This window comes from Numida meleagris, chromosome Z (assembly GCF_002078875.1).
Source record: "Numida meleagris isolate 19003 breed g44 Domestic line chromosome Z, NumMel1.0, whole genome shotgun sequence".
Classification (NCBI taxonomy): domain Eukaryota; kingdom Metazoa; phylum Chordata; class Aves; order Galliformes; family Numididae; genus Numida; species Numida meleagris.
The window spans coordinates 20,803,844-20,826,291 of record NC_034438.1 but is presented as its reverse complement, the minus strand read 5'-3'; the positions used below and the strand labels follow the sequence as shown (position 1 = coordinate 20,826,291).

The 22,448-nt window shown below is 38.6% G+C and overlaps 1 protein-coding gene across 8 annotated transcripts in view; it reads left to right on the top strand.

The window, feature by feature from the left end:
• The window catches only part of ADAMTS6 (ADAM metallopeptidase with thrombospondin type 1 motif 6), a 175,254-nt gene that overhangs the window by 78,254 nt on the left and 74,552 nt on the right, over window positions 1-22,448 (top strand). For 6 of the 8 annotated variants that reach the window (XM_021380767.1, XM_021380766.1, XM_021380768.1 and 3 more), the window contains 2 exons: window positions 11,311-11,457; window positions 21,888-21,911. In XM_021380767.1, coding sequence (XP_021236442.1) covers window positions 11,311-11,457; window positions 21,888-21,911 — 171 coding nt within the window. The remainder of the gene's footprint in view (window positions 1-11,310; window positions 11,458-21,887; window positions 21,912-22,448) is intronic. The other 2 variants (XM_021380771.1, XM_021380770.1) reach the window with 1 other exon arrangement.

Sequence of the window (22,448 nt, the reverse complement as noted above, 5' to 3'; positions counted from 1 at the left end):
GGGAAGTTTTTTATTTGTTGTATTTATGATGAACACACTAGAGTCCATCGGTGCTGGTCAGTTTTTTAAGAGCCATCTTTTAAGATCACAGGATATAATTAAAGTCAGTCAAGAGTCACTCTGCTTGGCTGAGCAGAGCCTAAACAGAAATGGAAAATGTGCAGACACTGGAAGTAAGGTCAAATGATGCAGAAGGACTAAAGTGACGCTGTTTGCCATTGTACAGGGAAAATTTGTGTGTCCAAAACTCAACTGGAGTTGAAGCTGGACGACACCAGAAAGGACTCTTTAAAGTATTTTAACAGTGAAAGGAGGACGAGAGATGACACCGGTCTATTACTTGGTGAATCACTTCAAAATATGGTCTGTGGGAATATTAAGTGCTCAGCCAACTTGGAACTTTGTGAAATTTGCAGCTCCAGCTGGACGAATGTAAGTCTATGGGGCTGAATGGGATTCATCCTAGGGTACTCCAAGAGCTGTCTGATGTCCATGTGAGATTTCTCTCAATTATTTTTTGACAATCTTGGGAATCTCGAGAGCTCAGTGGACTGGAAGCTGACGAACATTGTTGAAGTTTTTGAGCAGGGCAAGAAAGAAGACATTTTTTGCTGAAGGCCTGTCAGTCTCACTTTAGTGCCTGGTGAAATTAGGGAGATTATTCTGGGACTTACTGAAAAGCACCTGAAAGATGGCGTAGTCTTTGACTGCAGCCATCATGGGTTAATTACAATCTGTGGGTTCATGTTTAACAAACAATCTCATTTTATGACATAGTTACCTACCTAGTTGTCCAAGGGAAGCCAGTTGATGTTATCTTTCTGGATTTCAGCAAAGCTTTGAATACTATTTCTCACAGTATTCCTCTGAACAAAAGATCCGGTCTACAGCTAGACAAAAACATAGTGTGATGAGTGTACAGCTGACAGACAGGTTAGACACTTCAATGAATGACCTGAATGCAGGATCTGAATTTTTACTAAGTTAATGGACGACACTAATGTGTGAGAAGCTGTTTTCTTCCTTGAGAGTGAAGAGGCTTTGCAGAGAGCTCTTGACAAACCAGAGGGCTGGGCAATCAGTAATGGCATGAAGTTTAGCAAGGGCAAGTGCTGGATTCTGCACTGAGAACGGGCCAACCCTGAGTATGTCTGTACAGACAGAGGGATGAGATGCTGGAGAGCAATCCTGCAGAGAGAGATCTGGGGTTCTGGTTGATGACGTATTGAACATGAGCCAACAGTGTGCCCAGGCAGCCAAAAGGGCCAGCCATACCCTGGACCGCACCCAGGGGATGTCCTGCTCTGCCCTGCGCGAACTCACTTCCAGCACTGGATGGGGTTATATAAGGAGGACATAAAGCTTCTAGAGAATGGCTGTGGAGGGCTGCTAAGTTTGAGAAGGATCTAGAAGGCAAGACATATGAGGAGCGGCTGTGGTCCCTTGGGTTCAGCCCAGAGCAGAGGAGCTGAGGGGAGGCCTCATGGCGGCTGCAGCTCCTCATAGGGAGCGGAGGGGCAGCGCTGAGCTCTGGTCTCTGGGGACAGCGACAGGGCCCAAGGGAACGGCATGGAGGTGTGTCAGGGGAGGGGCAGGTGGGGGTTAGGGACAGGTTCTTTGCCAGAGGGTGGTCAGGCCCTGGAACAGACTCCATAGGGCAGTGGTGATGGCACTGAACTGCTGGAGTTCATGAAGTGTTTGAACAACGCTCTCAAACATACGGATTGAATTTCAGATAGTCCTTTGTGGAGCCAGGAGTTGGTCTGCCATGACCCTTGTAGGTCCTTTCCAACTCAGGATATTCAGTGATTTTAAGACTTCAATTAGGATTTAAGAAAAACAGTATTTCTGTAGTATATATGCTCTGATCGCAGGCTTTTTATTAACCATCTTTGCTTGCTACGATCAGTAGTTCTTGGCTTCTTATACCGAAGGTCTTTTGAAATTTTGAAATCTCGGCTCTTTGAGGCTTTCACCTTGTACTCTAGCTTATGTGACTTGTCAAATGCTGCTCTGAAAAAACAAGTCACATTAACTAGATTTTATCTGATGCAGAAATAATAAAGAAAATTGCACTGTATGCCACTGCATCCCTACATACTCCACTGCATGGAGTTAAAAACTAACACGACATCCCTGGAGGCATTCAAGGCCAGACTGGACGTGGCTTTGGGAGCCTGGTTTAGTGGTTGGTGACCCTGCACTTAGCAGGGGGGTTGAGACTCAATGATCTTTGAGGTCCTTTTCAACCCAGGCCATTCTATGATTCTATGATTCTATGCCATGTAGATATCTTCTGTAGAAGCTGGGAAAATATGTGGGTAAAAAATCTTCATGGTTTCTAATGTTTTGTGCAATCCAAACGTCAACTCCTATTCATACGTAATATGACTAAATGTCTCTGAGAAGGAAGTTAGTAGTTCCTTTTGACTTCCTTTTTCCATAAGTGGGTATTATTAATATGTATACTAGAAAGTTCTTACCTGTGTTTGTAAAATAGGAATTTCAAGGAGCATTGAAAAACTTTTTTTTCTCGCAGCACCAAAACGATTGTTTTTGCCTTCAGACATATGATGAAAATAGGAAATTTGCTGATGAAAATGATGAATGATGAAAATTAGAACCATTTAAATGATGCGTCTATGCTAAAGCTTAAAAGAAAGATGGAGAAAGAGTTTTTACTGGGTCTTGTAGTGATAGGACAAAGAGTGATGGTTTTAAATAGGAATGATGTAGATTTTGATTAGATATAAGTAAGATGTGTTTCACAGTGAGGATGGTGAGGCACTGGAACAGATGGCCAAAGAGGCAGTGGTTGTTCTCCATCCACTCAATGGAGAGCAATTCAGGTTGCTCAAAGCCCCCTACAGTGTCATCCTGGAACAATTCGAGGGAGAACTGTTCCAGGATGACACTGTAGGGGGCTTTGAGCAACCTGTTATAGTGGACAGTACCCCTGACCATGGCTGAGGGGTTGAACTAGATAATCTTTAATGATCCCGTACAGCCCAAACTGTTCTATGATTCTGTGACTCCATGAAATCCTTAGTTTATTCATTCTCACTTTCTATATACCATAGCATAATAAATGTAACTAATTTGACGTTGTATTTGCCCAGTAACTTGCATTTGATCAAATAATAATATTCAGGAAAGCCATGGAGACTTAATGAGACTGAGAATGTGAGAGTGATTATTATGGCTAGTCATGCTTTCTCTTAAATATTTATATGGAATTTTGAAAGTGTTTTTTTGGCTTCCTTAAAATTTGTAGTTTATGTATATTTATATATCCTAGGTTTTGTGCAGTTAAACTGTGTGCAGTTGAGGTTCATAATGAACTGTTTTTATTGAAGACACCCATAACGCTGTAATCAACTGAGTTTTTCTTGAGAGCATAAAGAATGGTATTGAGTTTTATGGTATTTCTCTCCGTGTATAGTCCTTAGAATACCTTTATATTGCTGCTAATACTGCCATTAATCAGATACAATTAAGAGTGGGTCAGGGAGAAAATCAGGAAAGCAAAAGCCCAGCTTGATCTCAACTTGGCTGTTGGTGTAAGAGACCAAAAAACTTTTTTACAAATATATTAACAGTAGGAGGAGGGCTAAGGAGAATCTCCATCCTTTACTGGATGTGGAGGGGAATGTGACCACTGAAGATAAGGAAAGGGCTGAGGTTTTCAATGCTTTCACTACATCTGTCTTTAAAAGTCAGACCAGTTATCCTTGAGGTGTTCTACCCCTGACCTGGAAATCAGGTATGAGGAGCAGAATAAATCCCCTATGATTAAGGTGGAAACATCTAGAGACCTGTTACTCCACCTGGGATCCTCCCGAGGCTGCTGAAGGAGCTGGCAGAGGTGATTGCCAAGTCACTTTCCATCATCTATCAGCGTTCCTTGAAGACTGGAGAGGTTCCAGAGAGTTGGAGGCTTGTCCATGTGACTCCCATCTACAAGAAGGGTCGTAAGGAGGATCTGGGGAACGACAGGCCTGTCAGCCTGGCCTCAGTGCCAGTAAAGGTTATGGAGCAGATCATGTTGAGTGAGATCACACAGCGTGTGTGGTACAGCTGGGGGATCAGGTCCAGCCAGCATGGGTTCATGACAAGCAAGTCCTGCTTGACCAACCGGATCTCCTTCTATGATCGCCCTGTGTATGGAGGAAAGGCTGTTGACATAGTCTTCCTAGACTTCAGCAAAGCCTTTGACACTGTCTCCCACGGAGAAGCTGTCAGCCCGTGGCTTGGACGGGTATGCTCTTCACGGTAAAGAACTGGCTGGATGGCTGGGCCCAGAGGGTGGTGGTGAATGGAGTTAAATCCAGCTGGTGACCGGTTACGAGTGGTGTTCCCGATGGGTTGGTACTGGGGCCTGTCCTGTTCAGAGTCTTTATTGATGACCTGGATGAGGGGACTGAGTGCACCCTCAGTAAGTTTGCATATGACACCAAGCTGCGAGGAAGTGCTGATCTTTGTGGGAGTAGGTAGGCCTTACAGAGAGATCTGGAGGGACAGGAAATCTGGGCTGAGACCAATGGGACAAAGTTCAACAAGACCAAGTGCTGGGTGCTGCACTTTGGTCACAAGAACCCTATGCAACACTGCAGGCTTGGGGCAGAGTGGCTGGGAGACTGTGTGGAAGAAATGGACCTGGGGATATTGGTTGTTGCTCAGCTGAACATGAGCCAGCAGTGTGCCCAGGTAGCCTAGAAGGCCAATGGCATCCTGGCTTGTACCAGAAATAGCGTTGCCAGCAGGAGCAGGGAAGTGATTGTCCCTCTGTACTCAGCACTGGTGAGCCTGCACCTTGACTACTCTGTTCGGTTTTGGGTCCCTCACTACAAGAAGGGCATCAAGGACCTTGGGATATGTCCAAAGGAGTACAATGAAGCTGGTGATGGGTCTGGAGCGCAAGTCTTATGAGTAGTGGCTGAGGGAACTGGGATTGTTTAGTCTCAGGTGTGATATTACAGCTCTTTACAACTGTCTGTAACAAAGAGATAGTAAATTGGCTGAACCAGCCACTTAAACCCAGATATTATCTTTTTCTCTTTTTAATTTTAATTTTCAATTTTAATTTTCTCTTTTCTCTTTTTAATTGAATATTATTTTCTGTCTCCCTTTTCATATTGCAAATATGAAAGAATACGATTTCCATTAAAAAATCTTTATTGGGACCTTCATTTTAATTATGTATTGTGCATGTAAAGAAAATGTTGTAAACATGAGTCTAGAAGAACAATTCTCATTTCTGTAACATGAAATAAATATGAAAAAGGTTTGTGTCTAAATAAATGATTCTATGATTTGAAATCTGTTGAAAATATTATTTGAAGTATAGAATAATAACATCATGTCCTACATTAAATCATTTAATCAAGGAAAAGGAATGTCATAACATTTAACAGACCTCTGCAAAAGTATAGGAAGAATAAATTGGGGTTAAAAAGGAAGGTTATAGTAACCTTCAGGGCATCATGAATTTCCAAAGGAAATTTGAGCTCAGGAGTTTGCTTCCTGATTACGGGGAATACTTTCCACTTTGACCTATAGTGTAGAAACCTATTACGCTCATACTTCCCCTTTGCGTAGCGCACAGACATTATTTAATGTTACTCTTGTGGCATGAAAGCTGGATAGCTAAGGCAGTGTAAACCAGGAAGGAATATTTCTGCTTTACTTTTTCTAGTGTTTCTGTAGAAGCCTGGTTTTTCTCCCGGTTTCTGAATAGACTGCATTTCTTTCAGTGAAATTGCTGTTTTTTTTTTCAGTTGCATATTTTATTTAATACTAAATTATGCTAATATATCAAGATTATATTTGTTTGATCATCAGCCAAAAGTCAAAGAGAAAAATTACATCTAGGAAATAAATGGTGAAACAGTTATGTTGGAAACATGCTAAAGTTATGTTTATTTTCATGGCATGTATGCTTGTTATAAAGCTACTATTGTTCAATCAGTATGTTTCCCAGTTTTCAGGGAAATAATGTATTTAAGTAAAGTCGAAATTGGAAATTCTACGTAACTTCGGAATAAAGGATTAGGGATGCCCCAAACCATATAATGATCTCCAAATACAGGAAATCATCAGTTAAGGCTAAAGTCCACATTAAGACATGCAAATAAAAAGAGAAATAACTAATCTTGATCCCTTCCTTGAGTGGAAAAATGCAGTATCAGGTAGTTTCAACAAATTGATAGTTGTGATCCCAAATGGAAATAAGCCAATTTTCAATACTTGCTTGTTCTGTTTTCTTATATCATCTAAGGGTTAGTTGCTATTTGCATACAATTATGAAACTATAACCAATACTTCAATAACATCGGCTACAAATTTATTTAGGTCTTCCACATTGAAATAAAAGAACTTTCTGTTATGACATGGTATGAAGGATATGATGAAAAATAAATAAAAACGTGTTAGCCTTCTACTACTATAAAAGCAGACTTTCTCTGTATCAGTTTACATTGTTTCATTGTTAACAGGTATGGACATAATTAACAAAATTACTGCATATATCTACACGGGAATTGCGGTATGGATTACATGTAGATTACAGCTCTGATATTGTAGGAAACAAAGTATTTTATTCTTTAATAATAGATTTTGTCCGAAGTCATGCTCATTCATTCATTGAACAAAATTATACCGAAGCATTCTAGTTTTTCCTTCTTTTTCTTCTCTACACATGTTCGGATGTGAAAAGATTATTTAAGAGTGTAGTAATGTTTACAGAGCAAAGCTTGCTTTTAATTTTCTTAATTTTTTAGTGTAGGCTCTATGTAGTCATTCAAAGCTGTATGAACACTGCACTTTTAAGTAGATAAAATGTAAGATTTCTGAAGATTTAAATAACATCTGTGTAACGACTACTGGAACAACAAACTGAAAATATAATTGATGTAAAGTTTATGAGAAAGTTGGTATGTCCTACTAAGCAGATAAACTGGCATTTCGTACAAGTAAATTGCAGTTCATTCTTTATATCTTGTATCTAATACAAGAACACTTGCTCAAGCATGCCTTCGATCTTCTCACTGCAGCAGTAGTGATTTACTATTAGAAATCTTGAAAGTATACTTCACTGGTGCACATTTTTGACTCTTACCTGCCCCTTGCTTTGTTCTCCGTAAAAGCTGTGGGAGTAGTGTATCTAAGTAATGTACTGACTCAATCAAGAAAGATCTAGCGATGCACCTGTAACAAGATTCTTAGCTTAAAGTTACATCATTTCACTCTTACTATACATGTCTGTTTTGTCTTTCCTGGGTCAAATAAGTTAGTATAATAAAACTTAAGGTTAAATTTTCTTTCTTTTCTCTCTTGAAAAGAAAAATTTATTTTTTCCTAAAGGGCTATATGTAGTTACAGCGCTGTAATTCAGCTTCTGATAGTGAACAGGAAAATGAAGAGCTTGATTTTTACAGTATTTCTTTTGCTTTAATTCCTATGACTTTGTTGTGTCTCCTGACTCATAAATGTCACATTCTCAGGTACTTTCTTCCTTACATTGTTAAACACGTGACAAAGAAAAGTACAAGGCACTGATTTAAAAGAATTAGGCCAGATTCTCCCATAGGTACTATAACTCATGAATCTGTGATTAAAAATTAATAAAATAATAATTTAATACAAACGCTGTATTGTATTTAGAGAAAATAAATATTAGATATCTCTGCAGTTCTCAGTGTTCCAAGCTAGGAACTGGCTTGACGTGCAGATCATTAGTATTAGTATAGGAAAGCAGAAGTAACAGATTGCTAACAAGTCAGGAAAAAAAATATATTTCACCTGACTAGCACATTTCAGTTAATTTTAGTGCTGCAAAAGTACATGGTATGTGAAGTAAACCTCTGTAAGCGGTACTGAGGAGCATTCAGATTGATTTGGATCTCTCTCCTCTGAATCTTATATGTTTGGATAATACATCAAGACAGAAGCATCCTGGCTGTTTCACAAAAATAACTTCAGTCATTTCAGACTCATCAGCAATAAGTGCTTTGGCAGCTCTAACCATCGTAATTTAGAAGAACCCAACAAGTCAGCAACCTCATCTTAAATAGGGATGAAATTGTAGGGACCCATTGTATTGTTCCTTTACAATGTAAAGGAAGGGTACACAAGAAGTTTACATTCTCATCCTTTCCTCTGCTTTTTCTCCAGGGTTTCTGTTTATCTGTTACTGTTTTATTTAATGCAGCTGAGACCAGTTATCTCCCCTGTGATTTTTGAGGTCAGATCATAGGTTAGATATGTATTACAAATAATTCTCTGAGGTAATTTTTTCAGACATAAGGAAAAACACTGCCAAGAAAAGAAGCTATTCCATTGCAGATGTCAGCATGAAACTGAAACAGCACTAGATGAGCTGCTTTTTTAGAATTTCTAAGAAGTATACAAGAAACAGGAAAAAACGCAGGAGAGTTTCAACTATGGTTTTAAAACTCATAGCACTGCTGCTTTGCGTAGTTCTTATATGTAATGTGGGCTTTTGGGAAAAGAGTGGATGTAATGCTGTTTAAGAAAAAAAGAGTGATTCAGAGCTCTTGACATAAATATCTTTCCTTGAGATAGTAAACAGGAAGGTAATTTCATAGAAAACTCCTGTGTCAATTCACAGAATCATGGAATTGCAGAGGTTGGAAGGTATCTCCAGAGATTGTTGAGTCCAACCCCCAAAGTTAAGAGTTCTCACTGTCTCCATGCTTATCTGGCTGTTCTTTTAAAACTAGAATTGTATTGGCAATTTTAGACAAAACTTAAAGCCAGTGAAAAAAAATAGTCTGTGTCTGTTTAGTCATTTTGAAAAAAGATAGTGCCTCCATGAGGACTATTTCATTCTAATTTGCCTTCCCACTTCAACTGAATTGCAAACATGCTTTTGTGAAAGATGTAGCCCTAATGTTATGATGACCAAATATAAGTAACATGTTCTAATGAAAATAAAACAAATACTTTGGACAAAAATATGTTTTCATCTACCATAGAAGTGTAAATTAGTAGGCTGTAAGGGCATGGTGTCACTACCATATTTGGAAAAAAAGAACAATTCTTGCAAAACTCCTTTCTTAGCATCAGAAAAATGATCTGCACCTAAAGGTTAGTTTCCTACTAAACTCAGAATCAGCAGCAAGTGGAATAGCCATTGTGGAAGGGAAGAGGTGATTCAGTTGAAATAGTATTTATTAAAAAATGAATAAAATCATCAACTCATGGAAATGTTTTGAGTACCTGTGTGCATAAGATTTGCTTTTTATCAGATATACTACTGCTACCATCAGCAGAAACATCATTTTTCACAAGCAGAGCTGGTAAAAGCAAAGATATTTAACTATGAATTTTGTTCTTCTTGGTTGGCCCTAAAGATAAAAATTGTTTTTGGTCTCTCTGATTTCCCATACTGCTGCAGTACTGTGATTTCTTTGACAGAAGGAACACACTAACTAGAAATAAGATGGGTATCAGAAACACATATTTCTGATACAGAAAAGCATAGCAGCATGATCCAATGTAGCTCTTTACCACATAATAAAATGTCCATTTCTATAAGCAACACACTCATAGGGACTGTTGAAAGCTAAGGTTTTCAATTTTAAGAAATTGTGCAGAGGCAGTTCGAAAGGAAATGTTTACATTTACAAATATCCCTAATTCTAGGAAACGGTGGCCATTAAGTAGGCCAATGAAGTACATTTTTTGGTATAAACTGATTCAGTTCTATCTCCTTCACTCCCCCCAAAATTTATCAGTATAAAAACAAATTAACAATAATAATTAACTGTCATCTGATAGTTTCATTACAGCATGTACAGTGCTTTTTGTAGAGCTCTATTTCTTTTGTATAATGGGGATAGTCTTCATTTGAGAATGACCTGAAATGTCAGTTAGATGTTTCCCGTTCATAATATGGCATGTGACTTTCTGCATTCATGAGACATTACACACTAAACTAAATAGAAGCAGGCATTGCTACAGACCATATTACGTGGGGAAACATAGGCATGGAAGTGATACATTTTCTTGTAGTCAGAAGAAAAAGTTTCTGGAAATTAAAAATAGAGTCTTCAACACATTTGTATCCCTGAATATTAAGAAATCAGGAAATAAGATTTTTTAAAATTTGTAACACAGAAGGCTCCAAACTGACCTCTTTGTATGACACACAAAGAAATGGTGACTTTCACTGCTCTGGGAATGCAGAAGCTCAGTTTTGACATTCACTTTGACTATGTGTTCTTTCTGAAGCTCAGGGAAGCCCTTACGTATCTCAGTACCTGCTTCTTTGACTTCAGAAGTTTCATAAGCAGGAATTGATATTACTGAAGGTTAATACTTAGATAAATAAGGTATTTTGTCCCAGGTGAATGGGAGGAAATGAATCAAAGGCAGACTAAGAAAATGGAATTTTAAAAATATGTATACTATTAAGAAAAACAGTGGTTTTATGTATTCTCTTCATGTGTTTGACTGATATCAGGCCAGTCAGGTGTATGTTGTCAATTATTTAGGAATAGCGGTAAAGAATTCATTTTAAGATAGTTATATAATTGAAGTCTTTTCAGATAGATTCTCTGTGAGTTAACCTCTAGTTTTAATTAATACTGTTTGTCTATAGCTTGAAGGTCTTGTTTCAGTAGCATGGGATTTCTAGATTATAAGCATTCTTTTACTGTATTTCTTTTTCCAGAGTCATGTCATCTTTGTTGAAAGTCAATAAATTTGGAAATCTCTGTTGGCCAAATTCCACCCAGAGTTTTCTTACTGTATTTTCTACTGATTTTAGATCTGTCACTCTGAGCTTCTGTGATGAGGGACAGCTCTAAAAGAAAAATCTGCAAGTCACCTTGTGAATGGATAGAGGGAGCATGAGTACTGTATAACCCTGGAAATTGCAAAGACCACATTCTGCTTGAAATATTGTGGTCTACTGTGTGCCTACATGTATTGTTAAAGCAAGTTCATTTACCCTATCTGTCCCAGTTTACTAACAGAAGAATTAAAGCCATAGTGTATATTTCTTACTGAGTGCCCTTTATCTTGCAAGTATTAAATATTCCTTAAATCTTCAGAAAAGAAGATCCTTTCAAAACTGTTAAAATGAATGCTAAATAATTGTACAGTATTCCAAGGTCTGAATAAACTAAACAGAACGTAACTGATCCTAATTCTCCACTTGGAATTCTCCTATACTAAGTGTGTTCTCCTATGTCCAGTATGATTTCTGTAAAAATCGCATTTAATTTTATGAGATGTCCGATGCTGTAGAAGAATAATGAACTGTTTTTCTCCTCTTTTGGGCAGTTTTGGCATGAACCATGATGGAATAGGAAATTCCTGTGGGACCAAAGGTCACGAAGCAGCAAAACTAATGGCAGCTCATATTACAGCAAACACCAATCCTTTCTCTTGGTCAGCCTGCAGTCGGGATTATATCACCAGTTTTTTAGAGTAAGTAATCTCTAAAGAAAAATCATGAGTTATTCAAAAAATTTACACCTTTCAGAATAAATACTTAGTAGACATACAGTGGCTGGCTGTAATGATTTATATTTTCAGAATGTAAAGGCAGAAATATAACAAGTCAGTGAAGAAATACATTGTAGAGCCCTTTTCCTGTGTATTGGCAAAACCTTCTAATCTTTTTCCCACTTCACAGTGTTAAGTTTTTATCTATTCGAACACTTGAAAGTGCTGATCATATTTCCTTAATTAATCTCAAGGTGAGAAATAGGGAAGAGTAGAATTTGTCAATGAGCAATAGAAATTTTTTTTTTAAATAAATGCATGATGTGAGGAAATGCAGGGAAGGGAACAAGGTTCAAGCCCTTTTCCTTGTTCTTCCATTCATGTGTTTTTTTATGTAGTCTTGTGTTTTTTCTTTTTCTGTGTTCATTGGCACCTTTCATGAAAATAAGCAGAGTTGAGGCTGTCGTAGATTTTTGTATTAATATCTTTAAACTATGCTAATCTATACTTCTGTGGTGATTTTTATCCAGAAATAGATTCCTACCTAAAATTTTAGTTCTGCATGAAAAAATTGAAATAATCAAGATACATTAGTATCAAAAATGTGTTCATTGTATACATGATGCATAATGAAACCTTTGTGTGTAGCTAACCTTTGAAAGACAGGCACAGAGCTGTGAATTCACTGAGAACAGGTTAATAATGTTTTTTTAAATGTGCATGAGACAGCGGAATCATGGGAGCAAATGGAAGTTGGTTGATAGGTTCAATGTCATCAGTGCAACTATTCTTTAAGAAATAAAAGTTGTTCAGTAATTTAGTCACTGTGTTTTAAGAGATGGACTTAAACCAGTCAAATAGTCTAGTCACCGGATTTCTAAGAACAAAATGGACTTCTCCTTTTTCAGGGATGTTACTTCAGAATAATTCTGTTTTCTAAGGACTCCATCCAGACCCGTAATGTTTTCCTTCAGTTGGTACAAATGTATCTACTTTCACAAAGTACAAGATCACTGAATTGTATAGAAGGTGTGTTTGGGCTCCCTGTACATATAATGAGCACAATCAGATGGGTTGGTATTAGGGAATATTGAGAGGAAAATACTTGTTTTTGGTTACTGTATCAGGTTAAGGTATTCTGTATCACCTCACTGAACTATACACTCAGTTTTCTGTGCTGGAGTGTTTAAAATGAGTGTCTAAACTAAATCATACTGAATAAGTGATCCTACATATGTGTGTAATGCAGATTTCTTACAATAGATGTTATTTTCTGAGGAGATATGCATGTATTAATTCAACACTAGCAGTATGAAAAAATTACGAGATCGTAATGTTTTATCATTGCCAATCATAGCTGTTAATTCAGAAGCTCCCTGTAGTACTCTTTCTAGGATTTTTGCATCTCTTCTGTGAGATTATTTCACAGTTCAATAGTCCTGACTATCAGCTTACATTTCAGGTATTTTCACAGAATCAGAGAACTGTAGGGGCTGGAAGGGACCTCTAGAGATCATCAAGTCCAACCCCCCTGCTAAAGCAGGCTCCCCAGACCAGGTTGCACAGGTAGGCGTCCAGGCGGGTCTTGCCGTAGGAGGAGACTCCAAAACCTCCCTGGGCAGCCTGTTGCAGTGCTCCGTCACCCTTACCATTAAGAAGTTCTGAATCACATTTGTGTGGAACTTCATATGCTCCAGCTTCCTATGTTTCCTATGCTTTCTTGTAGTACTAGGGATTTATCTCTTACTGTCACATTTCTGCTGTTTGTAGTCTTACCTTCTATTTGTCACTTTCTTTTAAACTCCATTTTGAATTCGTAATTATTTTGAAAAGAAGTTATCTATTGATGAAGACTGTATATGTCATAAAAATTGTTACTGAAGATACTAGATGATATTTAGAGCAAAAACAGATGTAGCATCTCCAATAACAAATTATCATCTAAATATTTTATTATAATATGTAATAAATAAATATACTTATTTATATACTTATATAAGTAAATATATTTTATAATATATAAAATAATATTTTATTTTTATAGAACAGAATATAGATGTTATTTTATTAAAGCCACCTTGAATAAACATTTTTTTATGTATTTTAATTATGAATAGATTTTCCAGTTGAGTTGGATTTTGTGTTAAAAGAGCCAAAGCTAGCATCTTCTTAATCTGCTAATTTTGCAGTCTAACTTTAAAAAAATCAGATTTCTCAAACATAATCTGTTTGTTATAAATCTGTGCTTCTTTTTCTTGTTTGTGGTTTTAATATCCGAGAAATGAATTAATGTTTTTTTTCTTAAAATAGTTGTTGCCTGGTTTTACAAAGTAAAATAGTCTTTAAGTCATAGAATCATAGAATCATAGAATTAGCTAGGTTGGAAAAGACCTACAAGATCATCCAGTCCAACCATCCACCTACCACCAATAACCCCACTAAACCATGTCTCTCAACGCTATATCTAAATGTTTCTTGAACACCTCCAGGGATGGTGACTCAACTACCTCCCTGGGCAGCCCATTCCAGCACCTGACCACTCTTTCAGAAAAGTAGTGTTTCCTAATGTCCAGCCTAAATCTCCCCTGCCGTAACTTGAGGCCATTCCCCCTCATCCTGTCACTAGTTACAAGAGAGAAGAGGCTGACCCCCAGCTCACTACAACCTCCCTTCAGGTAGTTACAGAGAGCAACAAGGTCTCCCCTGAGCCTCCTCTTCTCCAGACTGAACAATCCCAGCTCCCTCAGCCGCTCCTCATAAGGCCTGTGCTCCAGACCCCTCACCAGCTTCGTTGCCCTCCTCTGAACAAGCTCCAGGGCCTCAATGTCTTTCTTGCAGTGAGGGGCCCAAAACTGGACACAGTACTCGAGGTGGGGCCTCACCAGTGCTGAGTACAGAGGGACAATGACTTCCCTACTCCTACTGGCAACACTGTTTCTGATACAAGCCAGGATGCCATTGGCCTTCTTGGCCACCTGGGCACACTGCCAGTATCCCCAGGTCCGTTTCCTCCACACAACCATCCAGCCACTCTGCCATAAGCCTGCAGTGCTGTCTGGGGTTGTTGCAGCCAAAGTGCAGCACCCAGCACATGGTCTTGTTGAACCTCATCCCGCTGGCTTCAGCCCAGAGATCCGGCCTGTCCAGATTTCTCTGTAGGGGCTCTCTACCCTGAGGCAGATCGACACTTCCTGCCAGCTTGGTGTCATCTGCAAACTTACTGAGGGCGCTCTCAATGCCCTCATCCAGGTCATCAATAAAGATATTGAAGAGGACAGGCCCCAGCACCGACCCCTGGGGAACACCACTTGTGACCGGTTACCAGCTGGATTTAAATCCATTCACCACCACTCTCTGGGCCTGGCCCTCCAGCCAGCTCCTTACCCAGCAAAGAGCGTACCTGTCCAAGCCACGGGCTGCCAGTTTCTCCAGGAGAATACTGCGGAAGACAGTGTCAAAGGCTTTGCTGAAATCTAGGTAGACCACATCAACAGCCTTTCCCTCATCCACCAGACGGGTCACTCAATCATAGAAGGAGATCCGGTTGGTCAAGCAGGACCTGCCCTTCACAAACCCATGCTGGCTGGGCCTGATCCCCCGGTTGTCCTGCAAATGCCGCATGATCTCCCTCAGGACAGTCTGCTCCATAACCTTCCCTGGCACCGAGGTCAGGCTGACAGGCCTGTAGTTCCCCGGATCCTCCTTACGACCCTTCTTATAGATGGGAGTCACATTGGCAAGTCTCCAGACTTCTGGGACCTCTCCAGTTGACCAGAAACACCAATAGATGATGGAAAGCGGCTTGGCTATCTCCTCTGCCAGCTCCCTCGGTACTCTCGGGTGGATCTCGTCTGGCCCCATGGCATTGTGGCAGTCCAGGTGGAGTAGTAGGTCTCTGACCGTTTCCTCCTGAATCATGGGGGGTTTATTCCGCTCCCCATCTGAGACTTCCAGGTCAGAGAGTAGAGTGCTCTGAGGACAACTGCTCTGGTTTTTAAAGACAGACATAAAGAAGGCATTGAGAACCTCAGCCTTTTCATTGTCCTCAGTGGCCACATTCCCAGCCGCGTCCAGTAAAGAATGGAGATTCTCCTTGGTCTTCCTCTTAGTGTTAATGTATTTGTAGAAGAGTTTCTTGTTCCCTTTTATCCCGGCAGCCAAGCTGAGTTCAAGCTGGGCCTTTGCCTTTCTCATTTTCTCCCTGCACATCCTAACAACCTCTTTGTACTCTTTCCGCGTTGCCTGTCCCTTCTTTCACAGGAGGTAGATTCTCTTTTTCTCCTGGAGCCTCAGAAAAAGCTCCCTGTTCATCCATGCTGGTCTTCTTCCCCACTGGCTTATCTTGCAGCTCAAGGGGGCAGCCTGTTCCTGCGCCTTCAGGACTTCCTTCTTGAGGAGCGACCAGCCTTCCTGGACCCCTTTACCCTCCAAGACCAAATCCCAAGGGACCCTCCCTACCAGTCTCCTGAACAATTCAAAGTCTGCCCTCCGAAAGTCCAAGGTAGCAGTTTTCTTGTCCCCTTTCCTGGTTCCACCAAGAATGGAGAACTCTACCATTTCATGAACGCTATGTCCAAGACAGCCCCCACCTTCCACATCTCCCACCTGACCTTCCCTGTTTGTGAACAGCAGGTCTAGCAGGGCACCTCTCCTGGCAGGTTCTCTCACCAGCTGCAGAAGGAAGTTATCTTCCATACTCTCTAGAAACCTCCTAGACTGCTTCTTCTGCGCCGTGTTGTATTCCTAGCATATATCGGGGAAGTTGAAGTCCCCCATGAGGACAAGGGCTGGCGATCACAGAACTTCTGCCAGCTGTTCACAGAACGCCTCATCAGTCTCTTCATCCTGGTTAGGCGGTCTGTAACAGACCCCCACCAGGATGTCTGCCTTGTCAGCCTTTCCTTTGATCCTAACCCATAGAGATTCAACATTATCTTCCCCAGTTGCAAGCTCACTAACATCAAAACACTCTCTAACATAGAGAGCCACGCCACCACCCCTCCTTCCTTGCCTATCCTTTCTGAAGAGCTTGTAGCCATCCATCGCAGCACTCCAGTCACGGGAGCGATCCCATCATGTTTCCGTAATGGCAACTAAGTCATAGTTTGCCTGCCGCATGATGGCTTCCAGCTCCTCCTGTTTGTTGCTTATGCTGCAGGCACTGGCATAGATGCACTTCAGCTGAGCCCCTTGCCTCACCCCTAAATGTGAATATTTTTTTCTTGAGTTTTCAGTCTCCTCCCCTAAATTTTCCTATCATCTTGATGACAGCAGAAAACTGTTAAGAGATACACATATGTGTAGGACAGCTGTCAGAAACCTAGATCACTTCTTTTTTACCCCCTCACACCTTTCCTTGATGCAGAACAGCCTTAATAGCAGACGCTTTTCATTTTCAGGTAATGATCAATGAGCAAGAAGCAGAGAAAAATAGTGAGATTCATGTAGTAGCAATTCCCTGACTACCTCTATAATAGCTGAAAAGTCTGCATCCAGTCAGGAAAAATTATTGAATTCTTATTTTTTTCTAATATCTCTTCACAACTTAGGAACAGAGGAGGAAACGGCTGATTCAGAGGTTTAGAGGCAAAGCCTCAGAATGCACTGTCATCTGTGTCTGCAGATGTTTATTCCACAGAGATTTTAAACTCTGGCTCCTTTCTTTCATTTTTTCATCAAAAATAGGAAAACGTCTGCAACCAGAACCAGTAAACTACAGAAAAGGGAGACAAGTGTTTTTGTTCTATGCTTAGTGAGTATTGGATTCACTTAGTTGTGTTTAATGAGAAAAATGGAGCATGGTGGAATGAAATGCAAACATACTCAGTTAGAAATGCGAGGTCATGAGTCTGTATGGTAAAACACATTTTAGATTTATCAGCATGGGTCTGCATAAAAGTTGAGGCCCAGCAGTCATGGCACCAGGATAATGCAAATGGAATACATTTGGCTAGAAGCTCAGTTACTACTCACAGTATTGTGTGGTTGGGTAGATTAGTGTGGATTAACAGTTTACCGGCTTGGGCCACCACTTTGTAACCGCACAGTTTTGTACTGTGTGTTTATTTTGTAATGTTGATCCGATGTACTGTACTTTCTCATCAGCCAGAAGCATTTGGAAACAGAAGTCATCATGGTGACAATGAAAGTAGAGCCTCAGTGTTACCCTCTTCTTCCTCAAGACCTCCTAAAATCTGCATCTGGGTACAAATTTTCCAGACTGAGGGTACTGAGGAGTAGCCATTAAGTATTACTTAAAAGTTGTCAATTCAGCCAGACTCTGGTTGAGAAAAGAGTTTACTTTGTGAGACAGCCAGATAGAGGGTGAATGTGACTTCATGGGAATTAAGTCAAAGCAAAGCTGTGTGTTGCTAATAGATCTATCAAAACTCCCAAGAATGATGACCTGATAGCACAGGCTTTGAAATGGCCAATGAGAACCATTTTAATGGGGAAAACATTCCTTCAAGCACATAATAGCTGTTGGCTGTAAGCTCTGTGTTAAAGTGAAAGACTGGATTTAATTTATCACCTGAATTGTTTATACGTGCTTTACAATGGCTTTAAATTTCATTACACTTTTTATAGAATTAAATGCAAGGACTCACTAAGATGAGAGTGAGAGAGTGGTGTTACAAGACAAAGGTTTCTGTGAGAGGTGTAGAAACTGTTAAAATCTGTTTATTGAGGAATGAATTAACCCTTAAAATATTGTGGTTGAAAACCAATTGGTAAAACTTCATTGAGTGCAGCATATATATATGTCATACATTCGTTTTATCCAGTCTTTATTTGTCTAGGGCATAGCCATGCAGATAGTGAGATTTAAAAAAGAGAACTTTCTTCTTCATTATTCAGTTACTTTTATGGTTGGTAATAACATAATCTGCTTGATTTCTGGAATTATGAGTCTCTAGTTGCTCAATCTTGTCAGTGTCAGGTAGGAGAAGGTCTAATGAGAAGCCACATGGCCAGCTCTGTCTTTCAGAGGCAGAATTGTCTTTTGAAGAGGAATGAAGAAGAACCTAAAATCTGTTAACTATTTGAATAAGTAAGATCTATCACAGGATATTCTTGGAGAGTCTCTGGAATTGCTGTACAGCAGGATTTAGCTCTAAGAGACCAGACCTTTCTAACTCTGGAAAGGAGCCAAAAATACTTAAGTGCAAGGAAGCTCATAGAGCTGATGTAAAAAAATCTTCTAGTGTCTGTGTTCAGGCATCATGTGGCCAAGAATCTCAGACATACAAGTGGGTACACAAGATAAGTATGAGATAATTTCCTTATATGCCGTATGTACTTTCTATGGCAGGTATGCCCTGTTGCTCCAGGACACCAGTAAGATAAGGTCACATTAATAATATCAAGATTCCAACTCTTTCTGTACAAATCAGTGTAGAAAATTTACATCCATTATTATCTGTTGACCTATAGTTTGGATTATAGTCTGCCTCTTTTTTCCTTTACTTTAAATATTAGAAGGCTTTTCTTTTTGCTGACAAATAAGGATCAAAAAGGATATATCCATAATTATTTTAGATCTAAAGTCTTCAATGAAAAGTCAGTATTTTACCTAAAAGGCTGCACAATTAAAAAGAAGAGAACAAGTTTTTGTAATCATTGGCTTGCAGTATGTTTCTGAGTATTGATTTGCAAGTAATAGTCTTTGTCTACTTCTTGTTTTTATTTTATTAAATAAATTGAAAAGGACAGAATTAATAGCAGATTCTTATAGAATGTTTGATGAAATGAAAATAGAACAAATTGGATAATTTTTTTGTAGCATAGTGTGTCTCAAATTCTCCAGGACAGATACCAGTAGATTTTGGTAGGTGGATGATTTTGATAGATGGCCCGGTAGATTTTTTCTAATATGAGTGCTGGATAAATAACTGGAAGAAGAAAAGAACACTTTGGAATGTACTGTGGAGGGAAATATGGATTGAAGAAATAACAAGTTACTTACTAAAACCCAAAAGAGAAAATGAGCATTACAAGAACATTGTGCAAAATTGCAGAGTATTTGCTATGTAATAGCTAATCAGACATAGAGCTAGCCTTGTGTAAAAGACTGAGAAGAAATAGAACATATCTTGAGAGAGTCTGGTAAATCCACATCAATATCTGATTGTTTGCATTTAGTAATCCTATTTTATCTCATTTTTAATTTTAACCATACCACTCTGAATCATACCACCATAACTTACGCCCTTATTGTACAAATATTTATGTGTTATTATTTGTAGATTATTGAGCAGTTTGCAGAGTTTATTCATTAGTGTCTGGTTAAGCAATTTATGTAGCCCGTATAGAAATATATCCTAGTACTCTTTAAAAATCAGTTTTTGCTCAGGAAAAATATATAATATAAAGTAAGTCTTTTGAAAGGAGCCAAACATTATTTATAAGCATATAAATTATTCATATTTTTGTAGCTATGTATACATAAAAATGCCCTGATTTTACTTAAGTTATTTTAATGTTGGTATTTTCCATATTTTTATGGGAAAACTTGTAACATGATTAAAGAAAATTTTATGCATACTATCTATGTTTATCTATATGATTGTTTAGCTCTAATAGTTCATTAAGAATACTGAGAATGAACCTAATGTGCTTGCATTATATTCCATATTATTATGAATGAGCTATTTCTCTAACATCTCGAACTCATTTTCTATGCCAGTGTTCTGGTTATTTTCCTCAGCCATTGAAGGATTTTTAATGTACTGCATATGTTCCTGAGATATGTGAGAATAAATAGTCTAATATGAGCATAAATTCGGAAAGGTGGTATTTCTGTTTTCTTTTTAAGAGGCCTTGCATAAAAAGGGATGTCTGCACAGGGATTGTCACTATTACATTCTTAAGATTCTAGCACCAAGTCCCTTGTTGCTGTCATGTTGATCAATCAATTTGACAGTGATGATAACTTTGAGATTGTAAGTTTTTAGAGAAAGCTCTAGTATCCTTGGTATCCTTTCAGACAGAAATAAGATTGATTTTCTATCCTGAAATATTGTAATACAAATTAAATTTTGAACTGCATTATGGATTATTTTACTAATGTTTCTTGACACGTTATTGTGTTCATGATAGTGAAATGGCATGAAGCTTTTTAACATTATAACGGAAAATAGTCCTAGTATGCCCCATATAAACTCATGAAATTAACTGAGGAAACGAGAAAGTCTGTGAGTACCAATGTAGTATCTTATGGAGTAAGTAGACTGTATGTTGAGTTTGAGGTCATCTTATATCTGTAGCAGACAATGAAGATTTATGCGCTCCCTCTTCAAAAATGTAAATGTTCTGTCTGCGATATCATGTAGGTTTTTTTTTTAAATGTTATATGCAATTCCTAAGTAAGATAAAGTCACAAGCAATGAAACTGATAGTGAGTAGAAATTGTTAAAATTGCAGAAATGTGGATATTTAAACATCCTTATCATTCACATTATCTTTTTTTTTTTACATCTACACATTCAATTTAGGTTCCCACACTAGTTTTGTAACTTCAGTGTTTTCATGTACTTTGACAGAAATAATACTGAAGTAGAAGGAAAAAGAAATTAATATTCAGTCTGAGAGAAGTAGCTCATAAGTGTATAACCACTTACTAGAGATTTTCTTGCTTTTTTACTAATAGAGCCACATTTTGTTATAATGAAAATGCTGTCTTCAGAGAATGTCACAGTTCTGGCCCAGTTCGGCCTGGTTCCGTGACTAAGGGGGTGGGGGGACCCATGGACCCACGTCCTGGGAAAGGGGGAAAGTGGGAAGTGGAATGGTAGGGAGATGGGCCTAAAAACAAAATGGTGGCAGTGAGCTAAGGGAGAAAACTAATTTGCTAAATATGATAGCAGAATGCGAGATAACACAATATAATACAAAATAATTGGACTTGAAGCTAATAAATCAAATAAATGAGTGTGTCCCAAAACCAAAGGCCTTACTCTAATGCTGAAGGCAAGATGGCTAGGGAGCACATGCTGCGGTGATGAGCAGAAAAAAAAAGGGTAACAGTTCCGTGACTCCCAGTCAGTTTTATCTTTCCCTATGATTGGAAAACAGAAATGGAATATTGAAGTCTTCTGGGAGCTGCAGTTCTCTTCTGAGAAAGGTAGCTGGAACTATCAACATTCCATGGAACTGAGGCATTAACTGTTTAACTCCTGGTGCACTACATGATGTTATGATGTGGAATACCGATAACAGAAATCATAAAACCACAACAGAGAACAACAGTCATACTTTTGTATTTTCTACAAGGATTTGACTTACTTTGTAGGAAGTTACTATTAAATACTTATTTCCACAATTGTGGGCTTTATACAGTAGGTATAGAGACTAGTTTACAGACTCAGTACAGTTAAAGATTAAGATTTTAATCTGTAATCTCATTTTTGCAGGGATCTATTTGCCTGTGGCCAAAGGTAATGAGAAGTTTTTAAATGCTTGTCTTTTTACAGGATTATATGTTGCATACCAAACTCTGCATCATTTGAATCAGTGGAGATATTCTTGTTACATATAATGTCAAATGTTAAACTTCCCATGGCTTGTTTAAACAAGTTAGTATCTGCAGTTTCGTTTGGACAATGCAGAAAGCTTAGATTGTATTTATTTCCATATTGGAATTATTAGCATGTACTCCTCATGCACACAGAATACAACACTGAAATGCTTTAGATTCAGAAGAAGATAGTTTCTCAACTTCAGCCACTATAAAATGTATGCACTTTTAGTAATTAAAACTGGAATAAGGGGACAAGTACATTACTTTTTAATTCTAGAATCACATATTTAATATTTTAAGCCCTGATTGCGTGAAGGGAAGGATTTTATGCCTTGGTTTGGGTTGGGGGGAGGTGCAGGTGAGTCATATTGAATTTATTGGGATGAGAACCTGAGTATCTTTTAAAATTTATTTTTTAAATATTTTTTTTTTATTTTTAAAATTATATTATTTA